General features: G+C 51.4%; 6 protein-coding genes across 6 annotated transcripts; 2 read left to right on the forward strand and 4 right to left on the reverse strand.

Moving 5' to 3' along the window:
- Positions 1-208: 208 nt before the first annotated feature.
- Positions 209-1,226, reverse strand: VFPPC_13593 (mitochondrial S-adenosylmethionine transporter; the record flags this gene model as incomplete). The annotated part of the gene is made up of 3 exons (XM_018291368.1): positions 209-924; positions 991-1,168; positions 1,212-1,226. 3 exons carry the CDS (start codon positions 1,224-1,226, stop codon positions 209-211), a joined length of 909 nt encoding a protein of 302 aa, XP_018144771.1.
- Positions 1,227-1,582: 356 nt separating this feature from the next.
- Positions 1,583-2,707, reverse strand: VFPPC_04250 (5-azacytidine resistance protein azr1; the record flags this gene model as incomplete). The annotated part of the gene is made up of 1 exon (XM_018283633.1): positions 1,583-2,707. The coding sequence occupies one exon, from the start codon at positions 2,705-2,707 to the stop codon at positions 1,583-1,585; it is 1,125 nt and encodes a 374-aa protein (XP_018144772.1).
- Positions 2,708-3,871: 1,164 nt separating this feature from the next.
- VFPPC_04251 (succinate dehydrogenase iron-sulfur protein) lies at positions 3,872-4,876 on the forward strand (the record flags this gene model as incomplete). Its single annotated transcript, XM_018283634.1, has 3 exons — positions 3,872-4,229; positions 4,323-4,474; positions 4,553-4,876. 3 exons carry the CDS (start codon positions 3,872-3,874, stop codon positions 4,874-4,876), a joined length of 834 nt encoding a protein of 277 aa, XP_018144773.1.
- Positions 4,877-6,470: 1,594 nt separating this feature from the next.
- On the reverse strand, positions 6,471-7,978 carry VFPPC_04253 (pH-response regulator protein palC; the record flags this gene model as incomplete). The annotated part of the gene is made up of 2 exons (XM_018283635.1): positions 6,471-6,746; positions 6,800-7,978. The coding sequence occupies 2 exons, from the start codon at positions 7,976-7,978 to the stop codon at positions 6,471-6,473; spliced, it is 1,455 nt and encodes a 484-aa protein (XP_018144774.1).
- A 449-nt stretch (positions 7,979-8,427) lies between these two features.
- VFPPC_04254 (glucosyltransferase) lies at positions 8,428-10,263 on the forward strand (the record flags this gene model as incomplete). Its single annotated transcript, XM_018283636.1, has 2 exons — positions 8,428-8,665; positions 8,729-10,263. The coding sequence occupies 2 exons, from the start codon at positions 8,428-8,430 to the stop codon at positions 10,261-10,263; spliced, it is 1,773 nt and encodes a 590-aa protein (XP_018144775.1).
- Positions 10,264-13,596: 3,333 nt separating this feature from the next.
- VFPPC_13594 (60s acidic ribosomal protein domain-containing protein) lies at positions 13,597-13,994 on the reverse strand (the record flags this gene model as incomplete). Its single annotated transcript, XM_018291369.1, has 2 exons — positions 13,597-13,773; positions 13,836-13,994. 2 exons carry the CDS (start codon positions 13,992-13,994, stop codon positions 13,597-13,599), a joined length of 336 nt encoding a protein of 111 aa, XP_018144776.1.
- Positions 13,995-14,331: the final 337 nt, after the last annotated feature.

Below are 14,331 nucleotides of genomic sequence, written 5' to 3' on the forward strand. Positions count from 1 at the left end.
CCTCACTCGATCATCACAAAGACTTCCACGACCATTTATGTCCGGATATGGATGAGAACCCACGTCATTCTTACAGTCTCTCAGACCAAACTGGACAACAATTGGATCTCATCACATTTATGCATCTTTCTATACCGCCTCTATGGGAAAACAATGCGCCAAGATCCCGAATCAGTTCAGCTCCCCGAGCCCAAACATCTACATGATATCACAACGCCGAATCATCTCCATCCGCCTCATTCTTCCTCCTCCGCAACCACAGCTTCGCGGCATCATACGTCCCCAAGTACAAGGAACTCCCCAATGCCGTCCACCCAGCCCGGAACAGCCCGCCTCTAAAGAAGCCCACGAGACCTCTCTCCTTGTAAATAAGCCTCGTCACCGCCCACGACGTCATCTTCCCAGACATCTCACTCCCCTCACCAGCCGTGAGCATCATCCTCGTCTTCACAACATCACTGGGCGTGGTAATCCACGCTGCCACCGCCCCGGCGCTCCCCGCGCTCCCACCCGCTATCAAGCCCGTTTCCAAAATTCCCTTCTCTTGTCCTTGTCCTTGTCCCTGTCCCCTCTTTCGTAGTCGTCTCTCCCAGGCCCAGGACCGTAGGTGCTCAAAAATAGGAAACTGCAGCGCCGTAAATGGCAGGTTTCGCGCCACCAGCGCCGTATACCCCGTGAATAACCTCCTCGGCGCATCCTTGGCGGCAAGTTGTCGCCATGCCTGGAGGGAAGTTGACGCTCGTGATTGGGTAGCATCTTCGCGGAGCATCTGGGCATTTTGCTTGACGACTTCCGCGGGGGCAAGGACTAAACATGATGCTAGTTCTGCGGTGGCAGAGGCTGATGAGTGGACGAGGGATTGGTGTAGCGGGAGGGTGCCGATGACGGATTTGGCTTTTTCGTAGGTCGAGAAGAATAGACCGGCTGTTGAATGTGAGTGTTTACTTCATTTCATTTGGTGTTGGGATTAATGTGATGGGATGGAAGTACCTGCCGGAAGGGTAGCCAGCACCACACTCCCTATGCCTTGGTATAAACCTCGCAGTGCCAACGCTTTCTGAGTGGACTTTCCGTATGTCGAGATGTAATCTTGGCTTTGGTAGCGCGTTTTGAGCGTATCAAGCGGGTAGGCGAGGACGTCGACGGTGAATGCGGCGACTGCGCCAGCCTAGTATTGTTAGATTGAATGGTCATACAATTGGGTGACATACTGCGTAAATCTCCATTATCAGGAAACTCCTTCCTACGCCATGTTGTTTGATGATCAATTGTCTCGCAGGTTGATAGACTGTCAATGGTTCATCAGGTTGGGTACCTCCAACGATGACATCATCCACTAGCACACATATCAAACCTTGTTAAACACCAAAGTTCAGCAATAATGATCATTTAAACATAATGTATGCTAGCTATGCCCAATATGCTCGCCTCAACCATTCGAACCTCATGCCCGTCCAGTAATCCGTATTAACCAACGGTTATGTTGCATTGCGCACTCTTCTATGATAGCTCTATGCCATGCCCAAATCCAGAACAAATAAAATAAACACCATACAAATTAAACATGTAAATCTCGACAGAATTACAGCTTGCTCCGAGAACCACTCGAGTCCTCTGAGACAACAGCCACCACCACACAAATGTCGTCGACTTTGCCGCCGCGCCACTGCTCATGCGGATAGTACTTTTGAACTTCCTTTGCAAAAGGTCCGTCCATCTTGGTGTTGACGCTGGCTGCTTTGGCAGCGCCGACTAGTTCCGTGGCAAGCAGACTCTGTAGAGTTACCGCTTTGGAGGGCTTACCCTCCGACTCGCCGTCAGGTAGATTCGCGGGCTTCGTTAGTGAATCGATGGAGTCGGCGACGCGGACGCCGCCAGAGGGGGTCATTTGCCATGCGCCGCTGGAGACCATCACGCGGCTTGCGATTTTGAGAATGTCGTGATTAAAGAGATTATCTAGCACGCCGTCTGTAGCGAAGAGGAGAATGTCGCCGTGGCGCACGTAGTGCTGGGAGACGTCGGCGTCGCGAGGCAAGTCACTTAGTTGGGCGCCTCCAAAGGCAGCCATGCGCGCGGCCACGCTCGGCGGCACGAGGGATAGTTGGAACGGGGTGTTGAATGCATGTGTTTGCGGCTCAGAGTAGGCGTTTACAGCATTGAGGCGGAGTTGCAGGAATCCCGAGTCGCCCAGGTTGGCCACGTCGAATGTTCCGTCTGGTGCTGCTATTCCCACGCACGCTGTGCTCCCGCCGGCGTGTAATGAGCGGTCATTGCAGACTGCATCGTAGCCCTTCTGCATGAGTCGTCGTGCTGTGAGTGGGGGACTGTTGGCCGGGTCGTGCTCGTACGCTGAGGCGGCCATGTAGTCGCAGAAGCCGTGGGAGAAGTCGGCTGGGTCGACGCCTGAATCAACCCAGCCGCCTACACCGTCTGCGACGCCAAAGGCCACGGAGCCAGAGTCGTTGATGCGGCTGACGAAGAAGGCATCGTGGCCGGAGTCTGGGCGGGAGGACGGCCGGCGATGCCGGGGCGGTTGGATTCGGTTGTATGGATTGAAGTGGAAGATGTGGGTGGACGGGTCGTACGGGCGGTCTTTGCCGATGAAGGAGGCGGCGATGTGGTATGAGAATCGGGGGGATGTTGGGAACGGTGTTGATGTTGAATATTGTCGTGCTATTCGCGGAGGGTCGGATTTTTGTTGGCGCATAGCTAATGCGCGTGTTGGTCTGGTGTAGTAAAATGACGAGACTGATGAATCGGAGGAATTGTCAGCTGGGCCCATTGCACGAGAGAAGTGTCTGTAGTCTGAAAAAGTTGGCTACCTCTAAGTGATGATGATGCCCGCCATGGTGTTGCGGTCGCAACCCTGGCTCTCGACGCAGCCATCTGGGTTCGGTAAGAAGATTTTCTATGCAGGAGAGATTGAGAGAAGATGCGACGAAATTTGAAGCGCTTGGAACAATATTAAGGTTCGCGCGACCGCCCAACTACTGGGAAGCATTTAGTTTGATAAATTCGTCATGATGGGGTACGGTGAGAATTTGCATCGACGTCGCGCGAACAAGGGCCAAGAAAATCTGGGGTTGTAAGATTATTATCTCCGACGCTATCCATCTGTTTGTTGCACGACGGCGCATTGCAGCATCAAGAATCAAATTGTGTTGAGCCTGGCATTGACCAGACTTGAGTCAGTCCAGCGCTGTAGTCCAATCAAGGTGCGCTGACGCCTCAACACTACAGGCAACGGTGGTGTGGGATAGGGGACTACTGGGGAACATTTTACAGGCTTCGTGCTCACAGACCAGATGAACAAGGGGCATTTTATGCAGGCTCAAGCATGCTGGAGTCTGGTTCGCGTTTGCAACTGCACCAGTTGACCTGCGCAGAAGACCAAACCAGTGAACCAGTCAGTCTGATCCAAGAACACGCTGTGCCACTCACTCGCCTTGTCCCTTTGTCAGATGGCAGCTCCCTTACGTAATGCCAGTCCTCCAAAATCAAAGGCGTAAAGTGGCGATCAAAATTGTTATCCGTGCTTCTCCCGACAGTCACAAGCGTCTCCCGGCTTTCTCCTTGGTAGCCGAATTGACAATGTCGCAGCTCTGATTGGCTACCGGATACTTTACGATCCAGCGTCCCAATAGCCGAGGATGGTTACTACTCCCAAATTCATGAGCAAACACACACACCAGCATCCTACGTCTCTGCATAGCTCCAACGACGCGATACAGTGGCGGCAGTCCGGCTTGATTGTTGCTTGGCCAATTGAACAAGTCCGTCTTGATTCCAGCAGCGCCCGCCGCTCGTCTTATTCTTCCCCGTTATCCCTTCTCGTCGCCTCCTCGACTTGGTCCTCACCCGCGTCGCGAAAATGGCTGCTCTCCGCTCTACCTCGTCTCGAATCCTTGGTTCGTCCCTCCGGACGGCCATGCGACCTGGCGCCGTCTTCACACGCTCAATGGCCTCTGTGAGCGAAGCTCCTCAGGAGAAGGCTCCCAACATGAAGACTTTCCAGATCTACCGATGGAACCCCGATACCCCTACCGAGAAGCCTCGCATGCAGTCCTACACCATCGACCTGAACAAGACTGGACCCATGATCCTGGACGCTCTCGTCCGTATTAAGAACGAGCTCGACCCTACCCTAACTTTCAGAAGAAGTTGTCGTGAGGGTATCTGTGGCAGCTGTGCCATGAACATCAACGGCCAGAACACCTTGGCTTGCTTGTGTATGTACCACGTGCTGTATATAAGACGTTGACCAGCGCCGGCGTCTGCGCTGGGAGCGTAAAAAGGATGTTTGACTGACCCTAAATACATAGGCCGAATCCCTTCTGAGAACGCAAGCGACGTCAAGCTTTACCCTCTGCCTCACACCTACGTTGTCAAGGATCTCGTGCCCGATTTGACCTACTTCTACAAGCAGTACAAGTCAATCAAGCCCTACCTGCAGAGAGATACGCCCGCTCCTGATGTATGTTGAAGTCTTGCCTCTAACAAGCATAACCCAAAGACAACAGAAAGAAAGGCCGGTTTGACTAACTTTGTCCAGGGCAAGGAATACCGTCAGACCAAGGAGGACCGCAAGAAGCTTGACGGTCTCTACGAATGCATTCTCTGCGCCTGCTGCTCAACCTCTTGCCCCTCATACTGGTGGAACTCGGAAGAGTACCTCGGACCTGCTATTCTGCTCCAGTCTTACCGATGGCTGGCTGATTCACGAGACGAGCGCGGAGCCGAACGCCGTGCCAACCTGGAGAACAACATGAGCCTGTACCGTTGCCACACCATCCTCAACTGCACCCGTGCCTGCCCCAAGGGCCTGAACCCCGGCAAGGCCATCGCCGAGATCAAGAAGCAGATGGCGTTTGCGTAAACCTTTTCGAAAAAAAAAACTGGCCCTAGGATGGCCATGAATCGGTGGAAGTCTCGTTTAATTTCTCTTTGTTCTGGTGTCCAGGAACGTTTGGGAGGTATCAAAACAGGTGTAGATCTAGGGGGAGGGGAGGAAGGGGACAACCAACGCCCCTGTGTACAAGCATGAGTGGTGTACAACCATTTCGATAGGAAGTAGTAACATGAAGACTTTTTTTTTTGTTCAAATCACAAGAGTGGTTCGATTTTTCGTTTTTACATCATACAACTGCAAGCACGGCAGGAATTCGTTCTAGATGTATGTGAATGGGCCGTTAGTGGCGGCAACCAGCCATTTGAGCGACTTGCATGTGTCACTGTTTGCCGCAAGTAGCCACATCCATGCCAATACTACTCAGTGAAAAACGTGAAAATATGCATAAGCAGGCAAGCAATCAGCGACTTTTGTGGCGATACCAAAGTTCCCGTCTGCAACCGTGCGTTCGTCTTCCCAAACAAACGTGGAATGACCGACAGATGCTAATGATGTAGTGCCAAGATGAAGGCGAGACTACTTCTATCCCGTGCTAGTTAGTATCCATCTCCAAACTAGACTGGAATGTCAATCGATCAAAAGGCCACCAACGCTCAAAGAATAACAAGCAAAATAAAAGCACAATTCATAAATGATAACCTTTATTCAGTAAGCTTTTTTTAGAAGAACAATTGTGACTATCGATTTCGGGCTAATCGGGCCATCGGTGGTATTGTCATGTACGTCGCCGGTTTAGGAAGCGCCAAGTAGGTGAGATTGCAATGTCTCGGTCGACACACCACCTCCTGGGCCGTGAGTTGGCCCTCGGATTGCCGATTCACACAATACGAACTATTGATTGAGTGCTAGTTTTTTTTTTCTCTCTGACTACGCATTAAAGTTTTGTGGTGCGTGCGGGCAGGTCTATAAGTACTTGGGGTGGGAATGGTGTTCCCTCGCTATCAATTACTCGTCATTTTACTTACAGCTGTATCTTTTAACTTTTATACAATGAAGTTTGTGCTTGGACTTTTTGCCCTGTGCGGCGTTGGTGCTGCGATGCCGTCGGGCTGTGACACGATTTGCATTCAAGCTGTGAATGAGTGTGGCGAGCGGTACGGAGGGTAAGTTTATCTCATGGGTACTATGCCATGTTTTACTCTGGTGAGACTGACGGTTATAGGTGCTACAATCCGTGTGTTGATAAACGACCTGCGGCGCCGCCGTGCCCGCCTAAGCCGACGCCGCCTCCTAAGCGTACGGTCCCTGACGAGGACGACTGCCGCACGAGGACTGTGTGTGTTGATGCCGTGAATTCATGCGGTATTCCGTATGGAGGGTGAGTAATGCGTGCTGATTGAAGGGTTCGTGGCTAATGAGGTAGATGTATTCCTGATTGTCGGCCCTGGGCGCTGTCCACACCGCCGTGCCCTAGCTCGACGAAGAAGGCACCAAAGGCTACGGCTTATTGATGCGGGATGTAGGAGAATGTGGTAGTGACGGAGACATCAGCTTCATGAATGTATTTAGTAAAAGTAATGATAAGGAATTGGTAAACCTAATTCACCTTATGACATGGTGACTAGTAGTATGCATTCCCACTGCCGCTCCGACTCACACCATACTCTGCAGACGTTCCTGGAAATGCGCCAGCCGGAACAGACGACCCGCCCTTGGTGTCGTCATCCGAGCTCAAATCATCAACGACATCGTCCTCTCTGTCTGGTAATGAACGCATTGCTTCCAACACGTCTCGATCTAGTGTGGGTGGCTGATATGCCTTGACGGTGTGGATTTCTCGACCAGATGGCATCTTGGGGAGAAGCATGCTAACAGGCGGGATAGCTTGTGTGTTCATCTAGAGAGTATGTTAGTTGGGGCGGAGGGAGAACGGCCTCGAATCATACATACTGTATCATTAATCTTGTTCCATTTATCATCCAGCAACTCAATAATCCTCGTCTCCTCAAGCCTTCCCGCATCTGAACCCCAGTCCGTCTCCTTTTCTACACGACGATCCTCTCGCTTCTCACTTATATCCTTCTTTAGCTTGCTGAAGCTGAAACCTCCTTTCTTGGCCTCCTTGGCTTCTACACCTAGTTCTTGCAGGCCAACTCGAAGCCAGCCGATACCCTCGGCAGTCTGTCCCCCCAGCTCAGCGTCAATACCGAAAAATCTACAAGCCTTCGCTCTGCTTGTGCGGCGCAGATCGTCCAGATATTTGAGCAACACTGGGTTTACCTTGTTTGTTCCAGAGCCAGCAGACTGTAACAAGGATGCCGCTTTGGCTGCATGCTCAGACGCAGCGAGACACAGTCGTGCAAAAAGGTGAGCCCGTACTTTGGGGATATCGGGGGCTTTGAACATCCATTCCTTGTCAGTCTTATTCCTGTCCTGCGCCACGGCCGCAGGATAGGGGTCATCTTTGAGGACTGCCAGCAGCGTGGCTTCTGCTAGTGCCAGAGAGTAGAGTGCTCTAGCTGTCGTGGGTGCAACATCTGCGCAGGGTGCCGTGCTGGAAATTTGCTCGCTCCGCAAGGACAAGTAGTCATAAATCGAGGCCGCGTCAAGGAGATACTTTGTGGCGGTGGTGATGGCCGTGGTTCGCTCCTTGGTGCCGAGGAAACTCGTCGTGGTCATGTACAACGGCTGCAGAGTCGATCTGGCCGTCAAGGTGTACGCATATGCCAACGAGGACAGGACAAAAAATATCTCATATTCCAATGAGGTGATTTTCACGCGAGGGCGTTCTCTGCCCGGAACAATGTCTCCGGATAATGTCGGTCTCCAGGTAATAGATGGCGTCGTCTTTAAAACCACACTGATAACTTCACCACCCTCCAAGCAGTGTGAGCTGACGCCGGCATCTACGGCGAGGAGATAGGGTAGGTAGCCTTCGATGCTGGAAATGACGGTGCCCAGGCTGCCGATGCGTGCATTCGGCGGTAGTCTCTTGTGCTTCTTTAAGGCATCTCTTACTACACCTCGTTGGCCACTGGCGGTCAATGGAAGAGAGGGGTGTGAGTCGCAGTTGAAAGAGGATGAGAATGAGAAGGCTGATGTTGTGGGCAGCACAAAAGGGAACGGCATTTTGAGGTCGGCGTTTGCTGACGGCTATGGAGGCAGCTTCCGCTGGTGTTTATCCAAGTGTATGAGATTCAACAACATGAAGGCAAAAGGTCAAGATGGATGGCTGCCACGCGGTTGGAGTCTAAGGTCTTGGCTGTATTCATGCAGTGCTTTGGTCCACAGTTTTCTGCAGAGAAGCACATGAGCTTGCTTTGCGTCGATGGAGCTCTGAGCTTGACTGACGTCGGAATTGAACCAGAGAAAAGCCCCACCGAAGCCAACCACAAATCCAATCCAGCTATCTGTTCAATGTTCAGCGTTGTCCATCCCTGTCCACTTGAGCACGACTCCAGAATTCAGGGTGCTTCAACCACCACCACCATCCTTCCCCAGACTCTAGCCAATCCCCAAGTCAATGGGCATCACGGGCACAATCTCGCATTGAACTCGTCCGCTCCGCCGTCGTCACAATGGCAGGGCCAAGTCCATCACCACACAAGCCCAGGCGCAAACTGAAGACTGGCGATGGCAATGGCGGCGACAAGCTTACACGAACGCGGTTCGAAGCTTTGGTGCGAGCTCCATCCTTCCCCTTGGCGGCGTTCCTGTGGCCGGCCCGGACCTCGTCTACTCAATGGGAGGTGTTGCCAGCAGTTTTGATGGTTGTCGGGCTGTTTCGATGGGCAGCAGGCTTTTGGGGGTATTCAGGTGAGTGCTTCTTGAGCAGATTACCCAAATCCTTTTCGCAAGGCTAATCTACTATGCGCCAAGGTTTCCAACGTCCTCCCATGTTTGGCGACTACGAAGCACAGCGACACTGGATGGAGCTAACGACGCATCTTCCCATCTCACAATGGTATTTTCACGATCTTCAATGGTGGGGGCTTGATTATCCGCCTCTCACGGCATATCATAGCTGGGTCATGGGCAAGATTGGAGGCTTAATTGAGCCCTCCTGGTTCGCACTCTTTACCTCTCGAGGCTCCGACGATCCGACCTTGAAGATTTTCATGAGAGCCACCGTCATTATCTCTGAATATCTCATTTACATCCCGGCAGTTGTAGTGTTTGCCCGACGATACAGCAGGCTGAATGGCGTGTCTACTTGGACCAGCTCTGTAGCTCTTGTTGCCATTCTCATGCAACCGGCCACGATCCTCATCGACCACATTCACTTTCAGTACAACACCGTTATGCTTGGCCTTGTCCTCGCAAGCATCAACAGCATGCTAGCCGAAAGATACAAGTGGGCTGCCGTCTTCTTTGTTGCCGCCCTCGGATTCAAACAAATGGCACTGTACTATGCGTTCACTGTCTTTGCCTACCTGCTAGGAAAGTGCATGCAGCCACGTATAAACATCACCCGGTTGGTTGGCATTGCACTGGTGACAGTTGCTTCATTCGCTGTTTTGGTGTTACCTCTGATTATTGGCACTCTGTATGACAGACACCAAGGAATCGATTCACGACCAGACCTGGACGGACCTCCACCACCGCTTCCGTTGTTCCCGTTTGTTGCTCATTATCTTGATACCCGCTCTGCTCTTTATGCCGTGGTGGAGCAAATGATCCAGATGGTCCACCGTATCTTCCCATTCTCAAGAGGGTTGTTTGAAGACAAGGTCGCCAACTTTTGGTGCGCCTTGAATGTTGTCATAAAGCTTCGCAATTTGCCGACAGACCTATTACAAAAGGCAGCACTCGGCGCGACGCTCCTATCCATCATCCCGCCGAATCTTGTGCTCCTCATTCGACCAGAGAAGAAGATTTTGCCTCTAGCTTTTGCGACCACGGCTTGGGGATTCTTCCTGTTCAGCTACCAGGTGCATGAAAAGAGCGTTCTTCTGCCCCTGATGCCAATGACTCTGTTGCTTGCTGGAAAGCAGGGACTCAATGGTGATACACGATCATGGGTTGGATTTGCCAATCTTCTCGGAGCGTGGACTATGTTCCCTTTGCTGAGCAGGGTAGATCTCACTGTGCCTTATACTGTCCTGACGCTTCTGTGGGCGTATCTTGTGGGCCTGCCTCCGTTGTGTTGGACTGCCCCCTTCATGGAGGCAGGACCTGCACCAAAGCAGTGGGCGACGGCTATCATTCATGGTTGTTTCTACGCTTTTATGGGTGTCTGGCATGTCGTCAATGCCTGTGTGCCCCCTCCTGTCGATAAGCCGGATTTATGGGTGGTGGCCAATGTTGGCGTCGGTTGTGCTGGTTTCATAATGTGTTACTTGTGGTGTTTCTGGAAACTGCTGGTGGACAGCGGCCTGGTGGCGTCCAAGTTGCCAAAGTCGAAAACGCAATGAGTGTGTGTATTGTACAGATATCATAGACAGTGGTGAAGGGGGTTGGTCAACAACAGGTATAGAATGCGACTGATTCCCAAGGGCATCGGCAAGGGCATCGGCGAAAGAGATATTACCCGTATTCATAGTTGCATGGGCATTGGGTTGCCCTGTTAAATGTATATTAAGTTACGAATCGCGGCGAATGAAAAGTGTCGACCAATTTTGTATCCCGTTGAGAAACATGTCTAAGCCTGCCATATGGACAGAATGCATCATCCAGTGTTCACTGACTATCCCAACCATTGACGTCAACGCTGCGATATTCCTAATGCTGCCCTTTTCTCAAAAGTTCCCACCGAAGCGTCTTTCAACACTCGGCTGCCCTGCGGTCATAGTTCTCGTCTACCTAATCCACTTCTAGAAGCATCACGTCGTCCTAGCTCAACCACGAGGCCTGCACGTCAGCTTCAAACCCCCCCTTTGTAAACATGCAAAGAACCCGTCAGGCACAATCTATAAGTCCCCCTTCCAACAAAGAACTTTCGACAGGCACCATCACATGAAGACCCATCATCACCACGTTCAACGATAACCGCAATCTCGGCTACCTTCTTTGAGTATCACGCACGTAATATATTTTCCTCCTGCAACGTTCCACGCTACCGGGCCGGAACCTGATCTGAGCACCTTGCGTTATACTACTTGCAGCTTTCGGGCGGGGCCTGTATTCGAAAGTGCATTGTTTCCTTCACCGAGATGGATGATGTTTTTGTATTTTTAGCGTTGGGAAAAAATGTCCACAGTGGCGGCTTCTGGAATGGAAGTTGTAGGGTTTGGGCGTGACGATGAGGCGTGGAAGGCTGGTTTATGCGTGGGGGGAGGTTTTGAGGTTTTGGGGAGTTTGTGTCCACCTTGGTTTTTTCTTTGTTGGGAGGATGAAATGCTTCTTGGTTGCCTGTTTGCGGGTTCGTTGTGGTTTGGATGGAATGTGTGGGACGGGTTGGACTTTGTGGAGTTGTGTATGCGTTTGTTGGTGTTCATTGGTAATGGCATGGTGTGTTTAACTGTTATGGGTTGGGGGGAACGGAGATGAGTTGCGAATTACATGTTGATGGAGTTATGAACCCGTGATGTTGAATACTCCGGGCTTTGGTATATGCCGTGATGTGAACTCTCACGATGTTGATATGATCTCATGAAACTACCAGTGGAGAGAACTACAATTCCGGCCATTATACATATCAAATTACAAACTGAAATTCACTCAACTCCATTCCCTTCAAACTCATAAAACCAATCAGCAGAGTCCATCACCACGAAAAAACCCCATCAACCCACCAGAAACACCAAAACCCTCATCCGGCAAACCACCTCTCCCCCGGCCACAAATCATACCCAATACCACATCAAAACCCTCACCCCCATCTTCTCCCCACACGGGTTCCTGCCTCGCCTCGCTGCCCGTGCCGCTACATCCCGTCACATTAGCCCGACATCCTCCATAACCCTCCGTAGTTCGTATCACCATCCTCCCCACAGTGTGTGTCAAAACTGCCCACGCGGGAACTACCCTCACAAAAGCAAGTGTATCATCTACCGTTTCCGGCTTTGTTGAACCGGCCCTCCTGGTCCAAGCTCCTCCCAAGGCTAGAACCCTCGACCCTAACAAAGAAGCGCGCACCAGAAAAGCTTGCCCCAACGGGTGTCTGCCTGTTACATCCTTGCCAGAGAAAAGTTTGGAAGCGTCGTATGGATACCACTGGAGAAGTTGCCATGAAACCAATTAAAGGTGTGAAACTTGAGCGCTGACCAAGTCGTACTCTTTTTTGTGTGACCGTGGGGATGTGAGGATGAGTTTGGTTATAAGTGGCCCCTTTGCTGCGGCTTTAAGGAATTGGCTCTTGTTGTTTTCTCGTTGGAGTATCTATGATTTTTGGTAATTAATCTTGAGCAAGACTCAAGTTTCTTTTATTTCCGCTGTTAACTTGGCGCGGGACGCAGAGCATCATGGCGACTTTTATATTCGTGTTCCAGGTGTTGTTGTCAATATTGGTGGCGGCCACGGCCCGTGCGGACAAGTTAGCTGTGAGAGATGCGTCGAGATTGCCGAGTATATTATCGTCGATACAGCCACCAGAGACGACTTTGGCGGCTTTGCCTCGTGTTGAAACAGGAGATGTGGTTAGTAGGGTTTGGTTGCTGAGTACGGACAAGATTGCTGATTTTGGATACAGACTTGGGTTGATGTTGTCCTTCCAGTTACTACGACTACACTTCCTGAACACACGAATGGACCAGACTCAAAGTCATCCGCGACGAAGTACAGCCGAGAATATACGACTAGCGAAACCAGCGCCCAACTATGCCTCGTTGTCGTTTTCGTAACAGTAGGCGCTACTATCGTCGTTCTCATTGCAGTATCACTCGCCCTCTTCTGCAGCAGACATTGGTTCAAGTGCAACCGCTGCATGGGAGACATGTTATCTGCTGTGGAGGAACAGAAATGGGGAAGAAACACGATGATACACGATGGACATCACCAGTGGTTGTTGAGCTCGCCCAACCCCCCTGAGCAGCAGCAAGGTGTGCAACAAACATCGCAACCTGTTCTACAAGAAGCCCCAGCACTGCATAGAGAACACTCTTGGTCATCAGATGCAACCGCAACTGTTGTCAATACTCACAACGAGCCTGTTTCTGCAGTCGACTCCGAAACTTCGTGTGGGACTCAACAAACCTTGTATGTTGTCCGGTTTATTCGCTTATGCTCAACGTCACTAACACGATAGCAGCCAAGTTTCCCCTACAAGTTTACACCTCTCACCGATAATATGTTCCACACAAGGCAATCAAGTCGCTCCGCAGTGGCAGTTTCCAGTAGAATTACCAGCTTCGCCAGACCCAAGACATACTCTGCTCCCGAGTTATCCAGCAGCCATGGCGGACGCTCACCTGTCGCCGAGGTTTTCGTGGACCGGAGAAGAAGAGGCGTCTTATAGGCCGTCATCGTGGATAAAGCGGTAATACTGCTGGGTTTAATATCGAGAATAGTTTAATTCTGTTGCATTAGCGCGGCGTTGGGAATCTGTTTCATGTAGCTTATACCACAATGTTAGACAATAAAAACATCACAAAAACATATGAGCCAATATTCAGAAAATTGCAAGTCGTAAATTTCATGGACCGAGGTCTATCACGCCTGTTACTAGACAGCCCGCCAACCCAACCCATGAGCAACCGAGTCTCCTACGCCCAGTACAAGACGCTGAAGAGTCGTCGCACAACCAGACCAGAACTTTTCCGAAAATTCGTGGGACGTCATAACCGTGCAAGCTTCTCCAAGGAAACCGCTTAGTCGAAGAGACCGAAACCCATGTCCTCATCAGACTCCTCCTTCTCCTCCTCCTTCTCCTCAGCGGGAGCATCAGCGGCAGCACCACCGGCGGCAGCAGCGCCACCAGCAGCGGCGGCACCGCCAGCACCGCCAGAGGGAACGGAAGCGAGCTTCTCGGAACCGGCAGCAATGAGCTGTTCAACATGTTAGCATTGCAGATGCGATTGTTGTGTTCGGAGTGTAAGTCGGTTCATACCTCGGAGACGTCCTTGCCCTCAAGCTCGGAGAGGAGAGCCTTCAAGCGGTCATCATCGGCCTCAATACCAACGGCAGAGAGGACGTTCTTGATGTCCTTGGCGGAAGGGGAGTTGTTGCCGGCGAGGCCGAGGAGGAGGTAAGCTGCGAGGTGCTTCATTTTGAAGGTGGTGACTGATGTGATAAACAACCTTGGTCAGTACTGGGGTCACGAAACAAGGTGTATCAATATTCGGGATAAGGAATGCGCCAGAGTCGGTGTTACAGCCGTCAAGACAGGGACTGGTTGCGCAAAGCGAAGAACGCAAGAATTGCTACTCACAGTTTAAGTGTAAAGAAACACGAGAAATCAATCAATTTAACCGCAAGTTGGGCGGAGACTGAAGACTTCGAGTTCGGGTGTGGTGGTGGTTGGAGATGGAACAAACTGAAAAAGTTGGCGGAGCTGCACAACACAAAAGTGGCATGCCAATTTTGCAATCCTGTGGGCGACAAAA

This window comes from Pochonia chlamydosporia, chromosome 3 (genome assembly GCF_001653235.2).
Source record: "Pochonia chlamydosporia 170 chromosome 3, whole genome shotgun sequence".
In the NCBI taxonomy this organism is placed as follows: Eukaryota; Fungi; Ascomycota; class Sordariomycetes; order Hypocreales; family Clavicipitaceae; genus Pochonia; species Pochonia chlamydosporia.